An 18,020-nucleotide genomic window follows, 5' to 3' on the forward strand; every position below is an offset into this window, starting at 1 on the left:
AATAGAAACTAATTAAATAAAAGTCTTTACAGAGTTAGATGTATCTCCAGATTTGAAAATACCCTGTTTTTTCCAATAGAAAGACATAAAATCCGGAACTGCTGAGTGGTTTTGAATGGCCAGTGCCAGACGTTTCTTGCTGGTGTCAAAGCCCCCTCTGGCTATGCCAGGTTAGGCAAAGAGTCACCTCTGGAAATGAGTATTGTTCTCAAATCCCCAATAATCCCATTTTGAAAAGTGGAAGAGCCTCAAAGAACATGACAACACAAGGTTGACCCTTTCCTGAAAGCCTCCTTTCTTTCTGTCAGGACTCCTTGCAGCAGCAGACCATGCAGGCCATTGGGCAGCTGGCCACACGCAACTACCAGGCCAGGTGCCGGCAGGCGTCACGGTGGGACTCCACCAGCAGCTGCAGCTCAGCCCCAGTCTGTGCTATTTGCCTGGAGGAGTTCAGCGAGGGCCAGGTAGGTTGCAGGCATGGCTGCTAGTGAGCATCAGCTCTGAGCTGCTTGGCTGTGGGCAGGCAGAGCTGCAGAAGGAGCTGAGCAGCTTGGCAGAGGTTGGAGGACCTTGGGCGTTTTCCTTCAGCAGCTCCTGAAAGTTGGGAAGGGGCCATCACTGATGGATATCTGCCTGCCCCTTGGCCAAAAAGCACTGGCCCTGCTTGCAGATTCCAGTTCCCTACAGATGGGTCTTCAGCTGTCACTGAAGGATATAATGCCCCTGATGTGTCCATGTTGAAACAATGGGGCAAAAGTGGGGTTTGCTTCTCCAAAACAGTCAGCCCATAATACCCCTTTTTCCTGAGGACTAGCACCAGTCCCAGGCATCACCCCCCAAAGCTGCATGCAACCTCCTCTGTGCAAAGCTGGGCAGCAGGTGGCTCATTGTTAGATGTCTCCATCCTTCAAGTCTCACTTTCTGGAGCATCAAGAGCCCCCCTCCCTATGCTCAGCTCCTGGGACATGGTTCTCATTCAGCCTTCTCTCCCTGTTTCTCTTTAGGAACTGCGGATCATCTCGTGCTCCCATGAGTTTCACCGGGAGTGTGTTGACCCCTGGCTGCAGCAACACCACACGTGTCCGCTTTGCATGTTCAATATTCTTGGTAGGGCTCAGACACGGCATTTTCTGGTTCAGGGGGACTACGTACCCTTGGGTGATGCAGTAGGTGCATCATGGGAACGTGTCTCTGTGCATACGGGTATATGGGGTGGTGAGTGCATGGAGGTGTGGGGGATCTGTGTGTGTAAAAGCCCCCATCCCAGTGGTGCACAGTGAGGTGCTGGGCTGGGGCAGGATCAGAGCCAGTCTCAAGACCTATGGGGAAGGGAGGTGAGGGCTGGGGACTGGGGCACCAAAGAGGGTGCAGGACAATTTGCTGGCAGCCATGAGGACACAGACAGGATGTGAGTATGTAGTAGAGACTCGCAAGTGCCAGGCCAACTGTATCTGGGGCACAGGACATATGCTGAATACTACCTTCTCTCTTCTCAGCCCGAGACTCGGTTGACCAGGCCCCAGTGGCAGGCTCCAGGTTGGCCCCTCGGGACATGGAGCCTGGACGGCGACTGCACCTTTTCCGCCAGCACCCAGGACATGCCCTTTACCACCTCCCACATGCCTACCCTCAGAGAAACCTCAGGAGCTTCCCCACAGAGCCAGCCCATGGCAACCCTTTCTTCCACTCTCCGGAGCTCTCCCAGCTGGATTTCAGCACCATCCACTACATGCCCTACAGGCCAGCCAGCTCTCTGCCTGCTTGCAGCCACCCATCCCCCCTGGTCCCTGGCTTGCAGGGCCAGCAGCATCCCAGCCCCACAGCATGTGGGCAGCCTCTGACACCCCATAGGATGTGCCCCCTGCAGCCCCAGCCCCCCTGCCTGGGACTCAAGGCAGCCCTGGCACAGCGGCAGCACCGGGCACCTGCTCTGCGCCGAGGGGCTGGCCATGGACACCAGCACAACAGCAGCGGCTCCGGGGAGAGCTATCTCACGGAGCACAGTGGGTACCTGGCAGACGGGCCGGGCAGTGACTCCAGCTCGGGGCCCTGCCACGGTTCCTCCAGCGACTCCATGTTGAACTGCACAGACGTCAGTCTGCAGGGCATCCATGGCAGCTGCTCCACGTTCCGCAGCTCCCTCAGCAGTGACTATGACCCGTTTGTGTACTGCAGCTCAGAGGGGCCTGCCACAGACAACGGGCAGGAGCGGCAGCGGCCACCAAGGGAGACGCGGCCCAGGTCCTTGGACCTGGTGGTGCCTGGGGGTGCTGCTCCATCCAAGGCCCAGGTGCTCAGCCATGTCCACTACCACCACCACCAGCACCACCACTACAGAAGGGACGCAGAGTGCCCTCCTGGGCGGGCCGGCCAAGGGCCTGGGCAGCGCAAGTCCCGGTACTCTGGGACCAAGGTTGGCTTCCACGGTGCTCGGATTCAAAAGAGAGCTGAGAAGAGCCATCACTGTCAGCAGCCTGTGGAAAGCAGCACGGTGTTACAGGAGGCACCTCCAGCAGGACAGACAGCCTGTTCCCAGCAAGGCCGGGAGCCCCCACATGTCCCCTCTGCTTCTCTAAACAGGTTGGACTTCAGTGTAGATGCCACCAGACAATCAGGAGCAGCAGGCACATCCCCTGTCCTGCTGCTGCAGAGACACAGCTTACAGAGTCGTCACCACAGAAGGAAAAGGAAATGTCCCCTGGAACCCGACCCCTCTCTCCTGCCTGAGGACTCAGCCTTGCCCAAAGCCTGTGACACTCACATTCCTCATGGCCACCCCACTGGCCACCGCTGCTCCCCTGAAGTCCAGCCCCTGATCCCAAGCGCTTCCTTGCCCTGCAGCTTGGGTGCTCGGCCACTTTGGAAGTGTTTAGTGCCACAGTCCAGCTCAGAGCTGAAAAAGCAGGAAGAGGGGATGTCAGGACGGGAGGGAAACCACACAGTTCCTGCTGGTTTCTCAGGGATGGGCACAGCAAAGCACAATCTGAGTCTTCGCCTGCACTGCCCATCGCAGCAGTGTAGTCAGGGTAAGTCTGGTATTGGCCTCTTCTTTCAGCAGGCAGGTGAGTGGAGGTGGTTTGCTGCAGGATGGGCATGAGGCTGCTCTGGGTGCTGGTAGACATTTGCACCTTAATGGTGGGCTCTCCTACAGCACCACTGGTGACAGAAGTTTTTCAGAGCTTACCTGTCCTGAGATGATGGCCTGGACAATTAGCATGTGTTAATACATCAGCTGAGTGCACCAAACCCTGCAATCTCATCCTAAAATAACACAAGTGAGAAATAAGGAAGCTGTTTAGGGGGTCTCTAGCCACTGGATTATCTCCCAAAGGAAAGGGTGGAACCAAAATTCTAAGTATCCTTACCGCAGTCTGGATGTCCTAGTGGCAAAGTCATTATTGTTAAGGCTTAGTGGGCTTAGTTGATACAGTTAACCCCAGCCTGCTGGGCTCAACAAGGAAATGAGTGTGCATGGCCGGATGTAGTAGAGGAACAGACTAAATGAGTTTATGGATTTGCACATCCCTCCTGTCTCACCTGCCTCTGATGTGTGGGAGTTACTTTTTAGTGTCTTCTGAAAATTAGGTGTAATTAAGATTTGGCCTTTTGCCTGTACGTCAGTTCTGGCTCTCTCTGTGAGAGGGAAAATACCAGAACGTTTGAAAGAGCCAGCCCAGGTTTAGCTCGCAAGCCTTGCTCTCTTGGACTCTGCAAATAGCAGCCTGCAAGTCAGCAAGGCCAGGTGCTGGCAGCAGAGCAGCACCTGGCTCCCTTCCTCACCCTGCCACTGACTCACTGCAGGTCCTCGGGCAAATCATTTTGATTTAGGTACCGAATACAGATCTGGCTGCCTAATTTCTGTTAAAATGCCGGCCTTAAACTCGTGACTCACCATGCCCATTGTACCACAGAGATAATAACTTCCTCCCCATGCTTGTCTATCCAGCCCAACACCACGCCCAGGCTCCTGGTTGTGCCGTGCCTGCAAGGAGGCAGCAGGGCAGGGGGAAAGGCCGGATGGGCGCAGTGCCTGCGGCACGCTGGGCTCCCAGGCTCCCAGGAACAGGTTTTTCCCAGGCGCAGAAGAGCCTGGCTCTGCAGGTGATGGGGGAGTTTGTTCAAAGGGCCCGGAGGGAGGCTGCCACTTCAAGAGACACAGAGGCAGCAGCACAGGGATCTCTCCAATTTGCTGGTAGCTCTGAGGGCTGATGCGTCCTGAGCTGGAGACGGTGTGTGGCGATATCCTCAGGAAACAGCTCTGCCAGGACCACAGTACAGTGGCAGGTTGCTCAGGAGCTGGTGTGAGCTCCCACTGCAAAACAAAGCCCAGGGACCGGTGTGACTCAGCATGGACCTCTCTGTCCCCAGCCCAGGTGCTGGCTGGGAAGGGACAATATCTGGGGAGGCAGTGCCACACCTGGGGCCACAGGAGCCATGAGCAAGGGGGGACCAAAACAGCTCCCAGGGTTGTTCCATGTCCCTCTCACAGGGAGTGTCCTGTGCAGCGTGAATGGCCTCGTCCACCAGCCCACCATGGCCTGGACACGCAAGACATGGCTGCCACCAGGACACACCAATCTTTCCATCCAGGTCTCAGGGCAGCTGGCGCTTCTTCCAGGTGTGGCTGTGGAAGAGTACAGTGCAAGGAAGCACGTCACACCTTGCTGCTGTCTGACAGTGCAGGGCTTTGCCACCCACTGCCACCCTCCCTATGGGCTGCAGCAGTGTCTGGGCTTCCCTGGCAGGCTGTGGCCCAGGAAACTGCTGAAAGAGGAGCCCAGCTGCCACCCATTGGGGTGACTGTCCCCTGGTGTGGTGTGGCTACCTTGCATCTCCATGTTGCCTGGAGGCTGACACCATAAGCACATGGTGGGATGTGCCTCATGGTGCTGTGTTCTGTGACCGCACCCCGAAGTTTCAGGGGTATAGGTGCAACTGTCATTTCTTCATTCTTATATATTTTGTACCATGAGAGACAGGATCCCTATATTGGCTTGCCTGCTCTTAACTTCTCTCTATAGAAGAAGTGTATGAGCAAAAGAGCAGACACAGGAATGGACAGATTTAGAAATGGAGGTGCCAGGCTTGTGCAACACCATGCACTGACTTTGGTGGCTACTGTTGCGTGTCCTTTGTAGGAAATGTGTGATGTACTGCCAGATTTTGGTACTCTTTGTGATAAAACTCATGTTTTAAGCAGTGCCCCTTCCCTTCCCTTCCCTTCCCTTCCCTTCCCTTCCCTTCCCTTCCCTTCCCTTCCCTTCCCTTCCCTTCCCTTCCCTTCCCTTCCCTTCCCTTCCCTTCCCTTCCCTTCCCTTCCCTTCCCTTCCCTTCCCTTCCCTTCCCTTCCCTTCCCTTCCCTTCCCTTCCCTTCCCTTCCCTTCCCTTCCCTTCCCTTCCCTTTCCGCCTGTGACCCCCACACTGGGAGGATCTGTGCTGGGGACACCCTGGAGATGGAGGAGGGAAGGTGTCTCCCTCCAGCCTGGAGGGAAGGAGGGAGCAGGGATCCCCCTGGGGCACTTGCTGGCCCAGGGGACCTGCTGCTTGGGCTTCACAGTTCTAACATGGGGCTCCAAGGCATTGCAGAGGTACATGCTGCGATGCCTCTGTTGCTTTGTGGATTGTCCCAGAGGCCCAGATTTGTGCCCATCCTGATGGTGCAATGGGGAAGGCACTTGACACTTGCCCAGAGCCAGCACCAGCGTGACTTTCAAAGCATGTCCATTCAGGAAGCCTCTGGTCCCTCTTACCTCATTTTTGCCAGGAGCCCAAAGAACTGCTGTGTTTTAAAGCAGTGTCACTCTAAGTCTGTTTCACTGTAGTAGCTTCTGTGGTGCTTTCAGGACCAGACAGAGAGTCAAAATTTCCTTATAAGATTTATAAAATAATAGAAAGATTTTACTTTATTAGGAACTAGTAAAAGTTTCAGAGAGCAGAAGCTCGTGCAGGGGTTATATGGGAAAGCCATCAAACTGAAAACATGTTGCTTGTAATGACACAACTTCTAAAGCTCTGATCACATCAGTACTTCATCTTACAAAGTCACCGCACAAAGATCAGTGGAGAACTGTTAAAAACAGCAAAGAACAATCCCAATAGACAGTCCTGTTTAAATGGGACACACAAAAAATAGACAAGGAGACCAAAGAGAAATGCATATATGCCTCTAGATAAGTAAGTGTTGCAAGGTTAAAAATGTAAGTGGATGAATCAGAAAGCCTAGTTTTATATGAAATTTTTGACATGAACTTTTCAGAAAAATCGTAAACAACAACAAAAACACGGTGGCACTCTGCAATTTCCATGTGAAATTACAGAGAAGAGTATGCCTTTTCTGGGGCACAGGAGGGACACTGTGTATTAAGGAGAGTATAAAGTCCAATGACAAGTAACACAAAATCCCCAATTGTACCTAAGTAGAAACACTATGGAATTTGGGTTATAATACACTGCATTAACACAGTCTGCAAACAAGTCTGTATATAAACATGAGACTCTTTTTAAAATCATAGTGAAAGAAGCAGTCAAAAGAAAAGATGCTTTTGGGCACAGGGATCATTTAAAGATGCAGTACCAGAAGCCCAGAGTCATACATATCACCAACCACAAAAAGGCCCCAGAGAAGGCTTGGTGGGGCAGCAGAGCAGAGAGGGCAATTAGAAGCAATAAGCCATTCTTCAAAAGTGAAGATGTTGCCAGACAAGAAATCAGAAGAGAGTTGGATGTAAAGCTAAGTGCAGAGCCATGGTGAGGCAGGCCAGGAAAGACTTCTGTGAACAACTTGTGAAAAACAGAATGACTACTGGTGCAAGCATTTTCAGCTCCATCACAAGAAAGAAGCCTGCCAGAGGCTCTGCAGGTCCAGAGAGTAAGACAGGCCTAAGAGGGATGTTCAAGGGTTGTTAACAGCAAAGTAGAGGAGCAAAATGAATTTGCTGCATCAGTAATCAGCAGGGAAGTGCTCGAGGAAGTTCTCACCCTGGCACGTCTCTATTCAGGGCATGGGTTAGAGGATCCCACACGGATCAAGTCATCAGTATGAGCATTTCTGAAACACATCAGTAAAGTGAACAGTAACAAATTGCCAGTGTTATTGATTATTCACCTGGGCATTCTGCAGGGGCTCAAATACAAAACTGCTAAACCAAAAATGTGGACTGTAATCTGTTACCCGTGCCCAGACCCAGAAGAAAGAGCTGAGGGCAGTATCAGCTTGAAATAGCTGAAGGAACAGAACGATGAGCCTGACTTTCCTGGCAAGCAAATTGTTAAAAGTTCAAATACAGGGTCTGACTTGTAGACACATGGCTAAATGTGAAACCCAGGGGAGGAGGCAACACAGCTTTTGTAGAGAGATAACGCCTCCCAGATCTTTTAAGGGAATGAAGCTCTCAAAGGATAAAAGGGAAGGTGCTTTCATAGGTAAATAACTGGCTAAAAAATAGGAGACAAAGTGCAGATCAGTCTTAATGGAGGAAAGTTACTTGGAAAGGGAGGGAAGTGGAGTTCTCCAGCTGTCAGCACCTTTCAGCAAGCTCATAAATAGTCTGGGCACAGTGAGGAGATAACAAAGTTTTAAGAAGACAAAATCCTCCAGGATTGTCAGCTTTAAAACTGGTTACAAAGTGCTACAGAAGGATCTCCTGTTGCTGAGTTATTGGGCAATAAAGTGGTGGGTGAAATTCCATAACACAAAATGCCACACACAAGCAGAGCTGCTTCTAAATGCCTACACACAGTGATGGGCCTTTCTCAGCTAACTCAGAAAAACTGCATCCTGGACTTGCTGTTAGTAGTTCGGTCAACAAGTCAGGTGATTATTAGGAGCTAGCTGGGAACAAGTACAAGACAAGCAGAAAGTGTGCCATCATGCAACTGCATGAATCTGTAGTGCTTTCAGAGCTAGAATGCACCACCCATCACCACTTCTCCCAAAAGGATGTAGTAGACTTGGCAGAAGTACAGGAGGATCGAGTACAGTCACAATGCTGAGGCTTTTTTGAGAAAGCTGAATATAGAGACTTTCATGTGAGAAAATGATGACTAGCAAAGGATATGAAACAGAGAATACAAAATCAGATAGAGCAGGAGAGAACACAGCTAAGAGACACTGCTTCTTATAACAAAATAAGTAGTGGCATCAAATGGGAAACAAGCTTTAAAACACCCAGTAAAGTAACACATGGCATAGAGAAACTGTGATGTTAATTGCCCAGAGGATGTACATGCCAGAAGTAAAATGGGTTCAAGAGCCTAGATCAAGAGCTATCAAATGCAGAGATGCAAATGCAATCTCTGGCTCAGGAAGTCCCTAAACCAGGGTTTCCAGAAGCTGACGGTGCTCCTGTGGGATGTAGCACCCTCCAGGTATGTGCTTACCTCGCCCAGCTGCAAGGTGAGGCTGAAGCTTGGTAAGGCTGAATCGCAGCCCCTGTAGAAACTCCCCTTTCCTAGGCAGTACCATGCACTGGCATCATGGGGAATAATGCTGTCTGCAGACATCACCAGGGTGCCTGCAATGGCCCCAAAGATGCTTGCATGACCCTGGAGTTTATACAGCTTTTCTTGGTGGGTTTTGCATAAAGATACATCTACACTTTTCTTGCCTGGGAGACTATGCCAAGGACTTACAGCTCTGACTAGTTTAAACGAAGAATCAATCCTCAAGCAGCACTGAAAGGCTCTTTTTAAGAGAAGTCAGACAACTAGCAATGAATTACATCTAGATGGCTTCCTACACCACCCCAGCATGCAAGGATCTCATCCCAGAACAGCTGGATTACTCCCTGCGCAGGATGAAACCTCTTGCTTTCTCTCTCTGGGAAATCTCATCTCCTGCAGCATGCTGTCAGCATCCTCCCTCTCTCCCCCAGCTCCTGCTTGTCTTCTCAGCTATTCCCTTTCATGTCACGTCTTTGATCTTTGCTAGAGAAGGCGAAAGGGATTAGGGGGCAGGGAAAGACCACCATTACAAGTTAATACCCAAAGAACAAGATTTCTGTTGTATCGGCAAGGTGTGCTCCTTCAGGCCATTGCTCTGTGCGGTTCTCCACGGCCAGCCCAGCAGCTGCGGATCTCTCACCTATCTCTAGATTCAACACTTTTTTTAACTTTTCTTTTGGTTTGTATTGACATTCACACACACAAACACAGTTTTCAGAAAATACTTTAATAACCCTCTTTGAGGCTCAGGACTTCTGATGATCACAGGGCAATCAAAGCTGTACAGACTCTTCTGCATTGCACATAAGCCAGTGTACATGAGAAGCAGCTGGCAACAGCTTATTCAGCATACTGGTTACACAAATCACAAGTGCCAGATACTCTCAAACTCTGCCTTCTGGTACTTTAGCCATGACCTGCACACACACACATATATATATAATGCTGTGTCTGTCCATTCATTTTCCCACATCTATTAGCTACATTTTCAAAGCAGATTCCCCTTTAGTTGTTTTCTTCCCATATATTTAATTTGCAGAGGTTTTGTTCCTACAGCTTGCAATTTGTAATGAACAAGACTTTGCTGTGACTGTTTTGAAAAGATGTTTTGAATTGCTCTCTGTGAATAGCTATATGGGCATTTGGTTCCCTTTGATCTCAGGAACATTCAGGAAAAGGGAATGTGAAAAATAATGCATGTATGCATTTACTGGGCTATGCTTACCCTGTGTGAGAGGCTTGAGAGACATCTGGGAAAGGGAACATGGTGTATGCACAACACTCCGCCACATTAGAGAGAAAAAGACTATTTGAAGCAGTAACTGAGGGTGCACAGTTTCTAGGCAGCCCTTACTTGAATGTTACAATGCAATCTACTCAACGCTTGCCTGTCAGTAATTCACCAGGCGAGGGCAGCTGGTGAGGAGCATGAACTACAGACCTTGCTGGCTGGCCACAGAGGACTGGCATTAGTGGCCAACAACAAGTCATTGGGTTTGGCTCTTTTGAGACTCTGAAACAATTTGTGCAACTTCTGAACACCATGAAATGCATGTGCCATACCATTCTTGTGTGCACACCTCTCTTACAGTCTCCTTCTGTTGTCTGGAGTTTCTTTTGTTGTTGTCCCCTGTGCCTGGAGTGTGATGCCGTGGCACTGTGTGAATATGAACCAGTGTTATGTTTTGGTGCTAATCATTTTTTAAAAAGGCTGTATAGATTTTCCTTCAAGAGCAAACATCAAAAAGCCTCAAAAGAAAATATCTAGTAGGAATATGAATCCTGAGATTTGCCATATCCTTAGCCTGTATTTTCTGAATATTCAAGTATGAGTTTGATGCCTTATCCTTACGTTTTATTGTGCATTGACATAACCTGATTGTAGAGGGGGTAGAAAAGCCCCTCAAAAATACTGAGAGAAACTTTGTGGCTTTCACTGCAGAATCCAATCTCCCTATTGCAATAGTTGAGGTCCCAGCAGTGCAAGGTCCTGAAGCATTCAGCTTGCTGTAGCTTACACTTTGTTTTTTTTTGTTGTTTTTTTGAATTCAGGATCTGAAGAGGAGGTCCAGGATGTCCATGAACACTCAGTTTAATAAGACACTGGCTAATTTGCTTACGGGAGAGCTGAAGTGAACAAAGATGTTCAGCATACCAGCCGTAGTGGAGCTCACATCTTGGTCTCTGCACAGGAAGCATAATAACCAGCCCTGACCTGCAAGGCCCACACTGTGATGCAGACTGCACATAAGCAATGTGATGCTTGTGGTCTCCTCATGTTTTCCACGTTGCAATGGTCACACAAATGCAGAGTTGTGTTCTTCAGGTCTTCTCCTTAGAAGGCACAAGCAGCCTGTCTTCATCCAGCAGCATCTGTCTGCATGGGCTAGCTTGCTCAGAGACCGGTTCTGGGAGTCACCAGCTGGAGAGCTCGCGGAGTGAGTGCAAGCTGCTATTTTGGCATGTTGATGCCACAGAAGGTTTTGCTAAACACTTCAAAAATAAACAAGTCTTCAAGACCAAAAGCTGCAGAAATTACTTTCTGTGGCCCCTTAGCTCTTGACTTCATTTGCTCTCTTAGGTCAAAGCCAGACTTCTTCATTTAACTTTTCCACTTTTATCTCAGACACAGCAACAAGCTGTTCTCCATCTCAGCACTCAGGTCTGCCCTGCAAGGTGCTTCTTCTGACTTCACTGGAAACCAATATCTCTCACCACTTTTGATGACTTTGTTGTCCCTCAGCCATCTGCTGCATTTTGCCAGCAGTGGTAGAGGTGAAGATGCAGGGACAATGGCCATTTCTGAGAAAGAGCTGGGTCATGTTTTCTCCATTGCAAAGAATCCACCCTGTCATTGGGTAATGTGAACAAGTCTCTCATTCAACCTGTAACTTCTTCATCTATCCTCAAAATAGGTGTGGTAGCCAGCCCTGTTAAGAGCTTACATTTTTGAGCATACTTCAAACTTGAGATGCCCCCATCACAGAAGTCATGGAAAGTCCCTGAGTTCACATGACTCGACTCCTGCTTCTCTCCTTCCTCTCTCATTTCCCCAAGACACAGCAAAAATTCCCAGCAAAAGCATCTGTAAGAAATGCAGAGCAGAGCCCCATCTATCACCCAGCATTATCTTTGTATTTCTGTGAGATGCTTGAAATGATCTTGCAAAGGAGTTTCTCAAAATACCCTTTTGCCTTTTCTAGCATTTTGATGATGGAGAAAATCTGAGAAATTTCTAGGCTCTGGACTTACTCCCTTCTTACCCCATTTGTGGTATGGTTTTGGAATATTCCCAATTCTTGTTTCCTATGCCTCATAATTTGGAGACATACAAGTAAAATAAAGTCTGGCAAATTCAAAAGATAAACAGTTTTCCTGCAGCAGGGAATGAGACAGTGGAGTTCATTGCCTTAAAGGATCATTCAGGCCAAAGAATTAGCCAGATTCCCATGTGGAATGCACGTTTGTAGGGCACCAAGACTATCTCAAGTTTTCAGAGTTAACGAAACATTGGCAAGGGAGCTGAAGGTAACTTCTGAAACCTGCTATAGGGACAAACATTCCCCCCATCTGCTCTGTGATAAGTTTTCTGTATCTTCCTGTGAAGCAGCAGCCTCTTCCCCAGGCCAGGAGTGCAATGGTTAGGCAGTCCCAGTTCAGACTAATCATGCCTCTGCCTTCCTTCATTTCTAATTAAGGTTTCTATGGGGCTTGCTGCCCTTAATCTTTGAAAAAGGCATCTTTGTCCCAGCTGGCAGTCACTAACATGATGTTATTAAAAGTCAACCAATAACACTGTTTTAAACATAACTTTATTCCTTTGCTGGTGTTCATTTTCTTGTCTCCTGTGACCAACCCACTGCAGGACCTCTGAGTCTAGAGAAAAGCTGAATTTCTCACATTAAAAAAAAACAAAACAAAACAAAAAACAAACAGCAGAATTATACTCTAACCCTTTCAGTCTCTTCTTGTTTTCTCCCTTGCAGGAAAGTCTGTCTTAAACTAGAGGGAAAATAATAATAATAATGATAAAGCCAGGAGAGGGTCTAGATTCACCCAGTTCAACTTTATGTGTATGTGGCACATGGCTCCTCTCAACCAGCTCCCTACATCCTTGGCCATCTAGAGGGCTCAAGGTGACTTTAAAGAGGGGGGTGTCTTGAAGTCAGGGTGCTCACACTGGTTTCTTTAGGAGTCAGGAAGGCTGAGAGCCTCCAGGGATGCATTTCACTGCCTCAAAGGAATGAGTGTCTAGTTGGCAGTCTAAAAGTACTTTTTCTCTTTTCTTCTTTATCCTCAAAAAAGGAGAACTCTTGAGTCTGCAGCAAGTCCCAAGATTACTGGAGAAAGTGGTCAGTACTAGCAAACCCTTTCCACTCCCTACTGCAGTATTACTGGGCTGTGCAGGGCAACGCCCACTTGAAAGTGTTTTCATTTTCTGATTTTCATTCTGCTGCTACTTTTCATCCAGAAAACAGACATCTCAGATGGTAGGCCCTCTCCATGGGGCTTCCTGTGAGAGTGTGCAGGTCTATCTAGGTGGGTTCTCAGGTGGGAAGAGAGGGAGGAATTCTACAGGAAGGTGTTTTTTGAATCCTCTTCTGTAAATGGACTACAATCCTTGGCTGCCTACAAGAGAAGTATCATCTAAGAAAATGGGAAATGGTTCCTCTCAGTTCCTGCACATCTCACGTCTTAAGTGATACTTTTGAGTGGTCAGTACCCTTAGGCTCCATCACTAAATGTCTTCAGTATCACTGCAATGAAACAGTTCATTTTCCTTCATTGAGTCCAAAGACCCAGCTGAAAACTGATGGAAGCCAGAGCATCCTGAACTCACTCTATCCACAACCAAGCCATTGGTCCTTCCTCGGGGATGCCTTTCTTCCCAGGACCTTCAACCCCACCGAGTTAGGTTGCTGTGGGCAGAGTGCCTAGGCTGGCTGGACCTCCTCCATTTCTGCACAGAGCCTCTGTTCCTTCCTTCTCTAAAGTTCAGATCCTTTTGAAATGTGAATATAAGTTTTGTTTTTCCGAGTCTGTCCTAGCTCTTAGGGCTTGAGAATAAATTATGACCCAAAACGGAATAGGTTTTATATATATGCAGAACTGTGTATTTATGTCTGATAGAAACAAAGATGTGTGAATATGCTGATGTGCTCAGAAATATATTTATTTACTAATATATTTATCCACGTATCATGTCTGCTCGTGTGTTTTTGTTCTGCACCAAGCCGGGTTTGTGTTGGAAACAAGCACCTCTTCGCCACGCCACGCAAGTGAGTTGTTTCAGACAACCCGTGGCTGCCGCCGCAGCCGGCCAGGTGAAGCCTCGCTGCCCAGCGAGCGCGGGGAGCTGCAAACACCGCCGAGGTCAGGACACGGGGCGAGGCCTCGTCCCCCGGGGCTGCAGCAGGCGCAGTGGGCCTCCGGCTCCGTCCGGCCCCGGCCTCACCTCGAAGCTCCCGCGACCTTCGGCCCGGCCTCGGCTCCCCGACGGCCCGGCCCCGCCGCTGGGCTGCGGGCGGCTCCCGCCGGGCCCGAGGCCGCGGCCCCTCAGCGGCTCCCGGTCTCGCCTGTGCCCGCCCTCCCCGCTCCTCTCGGTCCCGCCGTGCGGCGCTGCCCGCGGCCTCTCCCCGTCCCTGGCGGCGCTCTGCCGCCCTCCTGCGGGGCCGCGGCTGGGCGCAGCCGCCACGGGCAGGCCCGGCCCGGCCCCGTCCTGCGCTTGCGCGGCGGCGGCGGCGGCGGCGGCGGGATGGCGCTGGAGACCGTCCCCAAGGACCTGCGGCACCTCCGGGCCTGCCTCCTCTGCTCCCTCGTCAAGGTGCGCCCGGCCCGAGCCCCCCGCCCCGGCCCCGACCGCGCCTCCCCCCGCCCCGCCTCGGCCTCCCTGTCCCGGCCCGGGCCCCTCTCCGCCGGCCGAGGCCCGGCCCGCCCGCTCGGCCCTTCTTCCGCCTGCCCGGGCCTCCTTCGCGCTCCGCCGGGCCCGGGGCTCCGTCTCGGCCCCGGCACTGGCTCCCCTCGCTCCCGCCGGCGCTGCCCGGCTCTCCCCTCCCTCCCCGGCCGGCTGCAGCCCCTCCTTTCCCCGGTCTGTCCCTGAGCTGACGCTTCAGTCCCCCTCAGACCATCGACCAGTTCGAGTACGACGGCTGCGACAACTGCGATGCCTACCTCCAGATGAAGGGTAACCGTGAGATGGTCTACGACTGCACCAGCTCCTCTTTCGACGGGTGAGTGGGGCCGTGACCAGGGGCTGCTCGGCAGCCCCAGTGCCATGGCACTTTGGCTGGGAGATTCCCTCACACCCCTCTCTCCCACAGGATCATTGCGATGATGAGCCCGGAGGACAGCTGGGTCTCCAAGTGGCAGCGCATCAGTGAGTGTCTCTCCCTCCTGGGTTGGACAGGAGCAAACTGTTCTGCAGCAGACCCCTCTCTGGGGCAGTGGGAGCTGTTCTTTGGGCTGCTGCAGGGGTTTCTGGCTGCTATTCCAGATGAGGGGGCATCTGTGCAGGCTGAGGCTGGTGGGGGCTTTTGCTCATCTGGCTGTTGCCATGCAGAGCATCTCAGTGTTTTCTTTCCCCCAGGTAACTTCAAGCCGGGCGTATATGCAGTGTCTGTGACTGGCCGCCTTCCCCAAGGTAATGCTGCCGGCTTGTGTAAGGCACTGATGGCTTATTCTGTATACTAAGCATTGTATATTAGCCAGTTACACTCTCGAGTGTATTATGCCATATGTGATAAAATCAGCATTTAGGGATTCAGTAAATATGGTGTGTTACAAACACAGCACACACCATGTGGAAGAAAGGATTAGCCAGGTGACTGCAAAAAGACTTTAAATGGGAGGCTGGGTTCAGGTGTTCTGTAGACAGGTTTTCTACCTGGAGTCATTCAGCAGTCTGTCTGCCAGAAGTTGATATTAAAATGCTGTTGAATAAAACCTGTGATACTGGACAGCATCAAAGTGATAAACTGTGATTAAAGGGTGACTACAGAAAGTGGGCACATTTCAAGCTGTTCAGCTACAGGGGAACACAAAGGTTTGTCCATGAAAATGAGTTGTGCAGAAAAGGGTGCTGTTTGGAAAATGATCTTGAGATGGATATCCCTTCCATTGAAATACTGCACTGTTAAGCTATGATGGGTTTTATTCATTTATAAACAGAGTATGCAGCGAGTTGGCCTTACCTTCATAAAGCAGAGATTATACTTTCCATTTGGACAAGAGGCCCTGTCCTGTCCACAGTCCTTGATCAGACATCTAACCTGAGCCCCTTCCTAGGAGTACTACAATCTCACATCTCTGGTATAAAAGCCACGCTTTTGTCTGGAATCCTAAGCCCTGACCTGAGTTCCGCTGTCTGTGTTGGGAGAGATGGAACATCATGGGGTTTGAGGCCTCCTGGCACAGCTTTGGACACATCTGAAACAAGTGGAACATAGCAAGTGATGGCATGTGCTCCATGCAGCTGCAGGCAGAGCACAACGTGGAGCACAGGGCAGAAGGAGGGGGTACATGTAGGAGATGCTCTTTGGCCTTGATTAGAGTGTATGGCATCTTCATATCGCAGGCAGAGGTGAGAGAGAACTGGGGAATGCAGGAACCACTGAGAGACTGCACTCAAGGGCCTTGAAGGCTGTCATTTGTCTGTCCCTGGTGTGTGGTGCTGATGAGAGCTATCCTGAACCACATGATGCTATTCTGCTGTGATTTCTTACAGGGTTACTGAGAAGGTGGAACGTGTAGACAAGTCACGGAAATGACTGAGAGGTTTAAGAATTACATTAAGAGTTTGGCCCATGCAGTATGGTCATAATATTCAGACATCTGCAGGTAGAAAATAATGTAAACAAAATGTCTACCCAGTTCTTTCCCAAAGCAAAATGAGAGTTGATGTCTGGGAGCTCTGTCTAGGCATTTAAATCAGAAGAGGGAACTTCACTATTAACAGTGTAGTTTACAAAGTGTTAGAAGAAACTGAGAAGAAGATTGTTCAGTTCTTAATCTCTGCAGTGAAGGCTACATGATACAGTAATCAGATTTTTTTAGGGCTTCTCCTAGAGAATACTGAAATGTGTTTGTCTCCTTGCTGCAGGGATCGTCCGAGAGCTGAAGAGCCGTGGTGTGGCTTACAAGTCCCGAGACACAGCTATAAAAACCTAAGGGGCTCTTGTGCTGTGTGGAAGATTCCTGGTGCTCCACTGGGCTGTTTGGAGGAGCAGCTGGCATGTGGGGCGCTGTTCTGAAACCTTTTAGTTGTAGTATGTGGGAAAATTAACCTGGACTCAGAGGGAGCTTGCTGGCTCAGCTTTTCTTGCTGAGCCAGCAAGAAATACCTATGGACTCAGTCACACTGCTGTCTGACGACGAAGACAATAAAAATCTGTTAGATCCTTGAAAGAGACTGGGAAAGAGGTGTTTAATGATGATGCACAAACATTTTATAATTACCATGGGTAAGAAGAGAGCTGGGACACATCTGTAAATATTTCAATAAAACATGGTGCTTGGTCAGAATTGAGTCCATCTTGTATTCTCAGTCACTAGTTTCACCCACCACTGAGTGCAGATGTAGGAGGAAGGGTTTTGTACTCAGTGCTGGGCCTGCCACAGTGGTGGTGCAGTTCAGAGCCTACAACAACCATTGTTTTTATAGCATGGACCCAATTCCCATCTCTAGAGGAGGATCCTGCACGTGGCTGAATTGGGGTGTCCATTACTAGGAATGAGCAGAGTTGCAATTTGTCCCATACATCTCATGGCTGGATGGAATAGGTAGGGTGGTGTAGAGTATTCCACGTGGAGGTTGTTATATAGAGGTCACAGTGCCCTGGGCCTGCAGGGTCCTGCAGAATGAATGTGGAAGCAGACTTGAAGGACCTTGGATCTGCTCTTGGTGGCCTCCAGAGCCTGCTGAACCCATTGCTAGTGTGGCTGGGAGGCAGCGCCAGGCCTTATAGGAGGAGGGGTTGTTGTTGCTTCCACAAGCAGGCGTGAAAACACCCATCCAGTCTAGCATTTGTGAAGTTCTTGATGTCACAGTGTGTTGGGACTTTCAGCTTGAATAGTCTCTGTTCCTGAGAGATGGTGCTTGCCTAGTTTTTGTTCCAGTTCAGCAGCAGCTGCCAATCACAAAGGTGGTTTGTGCAAGAGCAGAGTCCTAGATCAGCACCTCTGTGAAATAAGCTGTTTTTTTTTTTTTTTTCCTTTGAAATAATCCTGTAGCTGAAAAGCCTGATTCTTGTGTTCTGTAAACAGATACTGGAAAACTGATAAAACCTGAAAGATGACTGATTTAGGAGGAAAGTGGCTTCAGCAAAGGGAGTGCATCGCTGTTGGGGAGTGTCAACAGGAGTACTAAGGCAATGTGCTTTTTGTCCTGCTCTGGTTTGTAGAGCTGGCCCATACTCACACTGCAGGTCAAAGCACAGCTTCCCACAGAATTACGGAGCAGCCATGCTGCCTGCTGTGAGCAGAGGGAGGTTGCGTGGAGCTGCTGCATTAACCAAGACCGCTGAGAAAGATGTTTTAAACCACATTTTTCTTCAGTCCTTTCAGACGCAATGCTGGAGTC

General features: G+C 49.9%; 2 protein-coding genes across 2 annotated transcripts in view; both read left to right on the forward strand.

Moving 5' to 3' along the window:
- Positions 1 to 13,642, forward strand: part of RNF43 (ring finger protein 43) — a 66,665-nt gene extending 53,023 nt beyond the window's left edge. The window contains exons 6-9 of the mRNA XM_068655834.1: positions 309 to 464; positions 1,005 to 1,107; positions 1,497 to 3,026; positions 10,496 to 13,642. Of these exons, the coding sequence (XP_068511935.1) occupies positions 309 to 464; positions 1,005 to 1,107; positions 1,497 to 3,026; positions 10,496 to 10,539 (1,833 nt within the window). The 3' untranslated portion in view covers positions 10,540 to 13,642. The remainder of the gene's footprint in view (positions 1 to 308; positions 465 to 1,004; positions 1,108 to 1,496; positions 3,027 to 10,495) is intronic.
- A 455-nt stretch (positions 13,643 to 14,097) lies between these two features.
- Positions 14,098 to 16,963, forward strand: SUPT4H1 (SPT4 homolog, DSIF elongation factor subunit). Its single transcript, XM_068655835.1, has 5 exons — positions 14,098 to 14,267; positions 14,567 to 14,673; positions 14,764 to 14,819; positions 15,030 to 15,083; positions 16,542 to 16,963. The coding sequence occupies exons 1-5, from the start codon at positions 14,199 to 14,201 to the stop codon at positions 16,607 to 16,609; spliced, it is 354 nt and encodes a 117-aa protein (XP_068511936.1). The 5' UTR covers positions 14,098 to 14,198; the 3' UTR covers positions 16,610 to 16,963.
- Positions 16,964 to 18,020: the final 1,057 nt, after the last annotated feature.

The sequence above is a fragment of the Anas acuta genome, chromosome 19 (genome assembly GCF_963932015.1).
Source record: "Anas acuta chromosome 19, bAnaAcu1.1, whole genome shotgun sequence".
NCBI classification, from domain to species: Eukaryota; Metazoa; Chordata; class Aves; order Anseriformes; family Anatidae; genus Anas; species Anas acuta.

Coding starts and splice junctions, on each gene's coding strand:
- SUPT4H1 (XM_068655835.1), top strand. CDS start 14,199: ATGGCGCTGGAGACCGTCCCCAAGGACCTGCGGCACCTCCGGGCCTGC. Junction 14,268..14,566: donor TCCTCTGCTCCCTCGTCAAG/GTGCGCCCGGCC, acceptor AGTCCCCCTCAG/ACCATCGACCAGTTCGAGTA. Junction 14,820..15,029: donor CTCCAAGTGGCAGCGCATCA/GTGAGTGTCTCT, acceptor TCTTTCCCCCAG/GTAACTTCAAGCCGGGCGTA.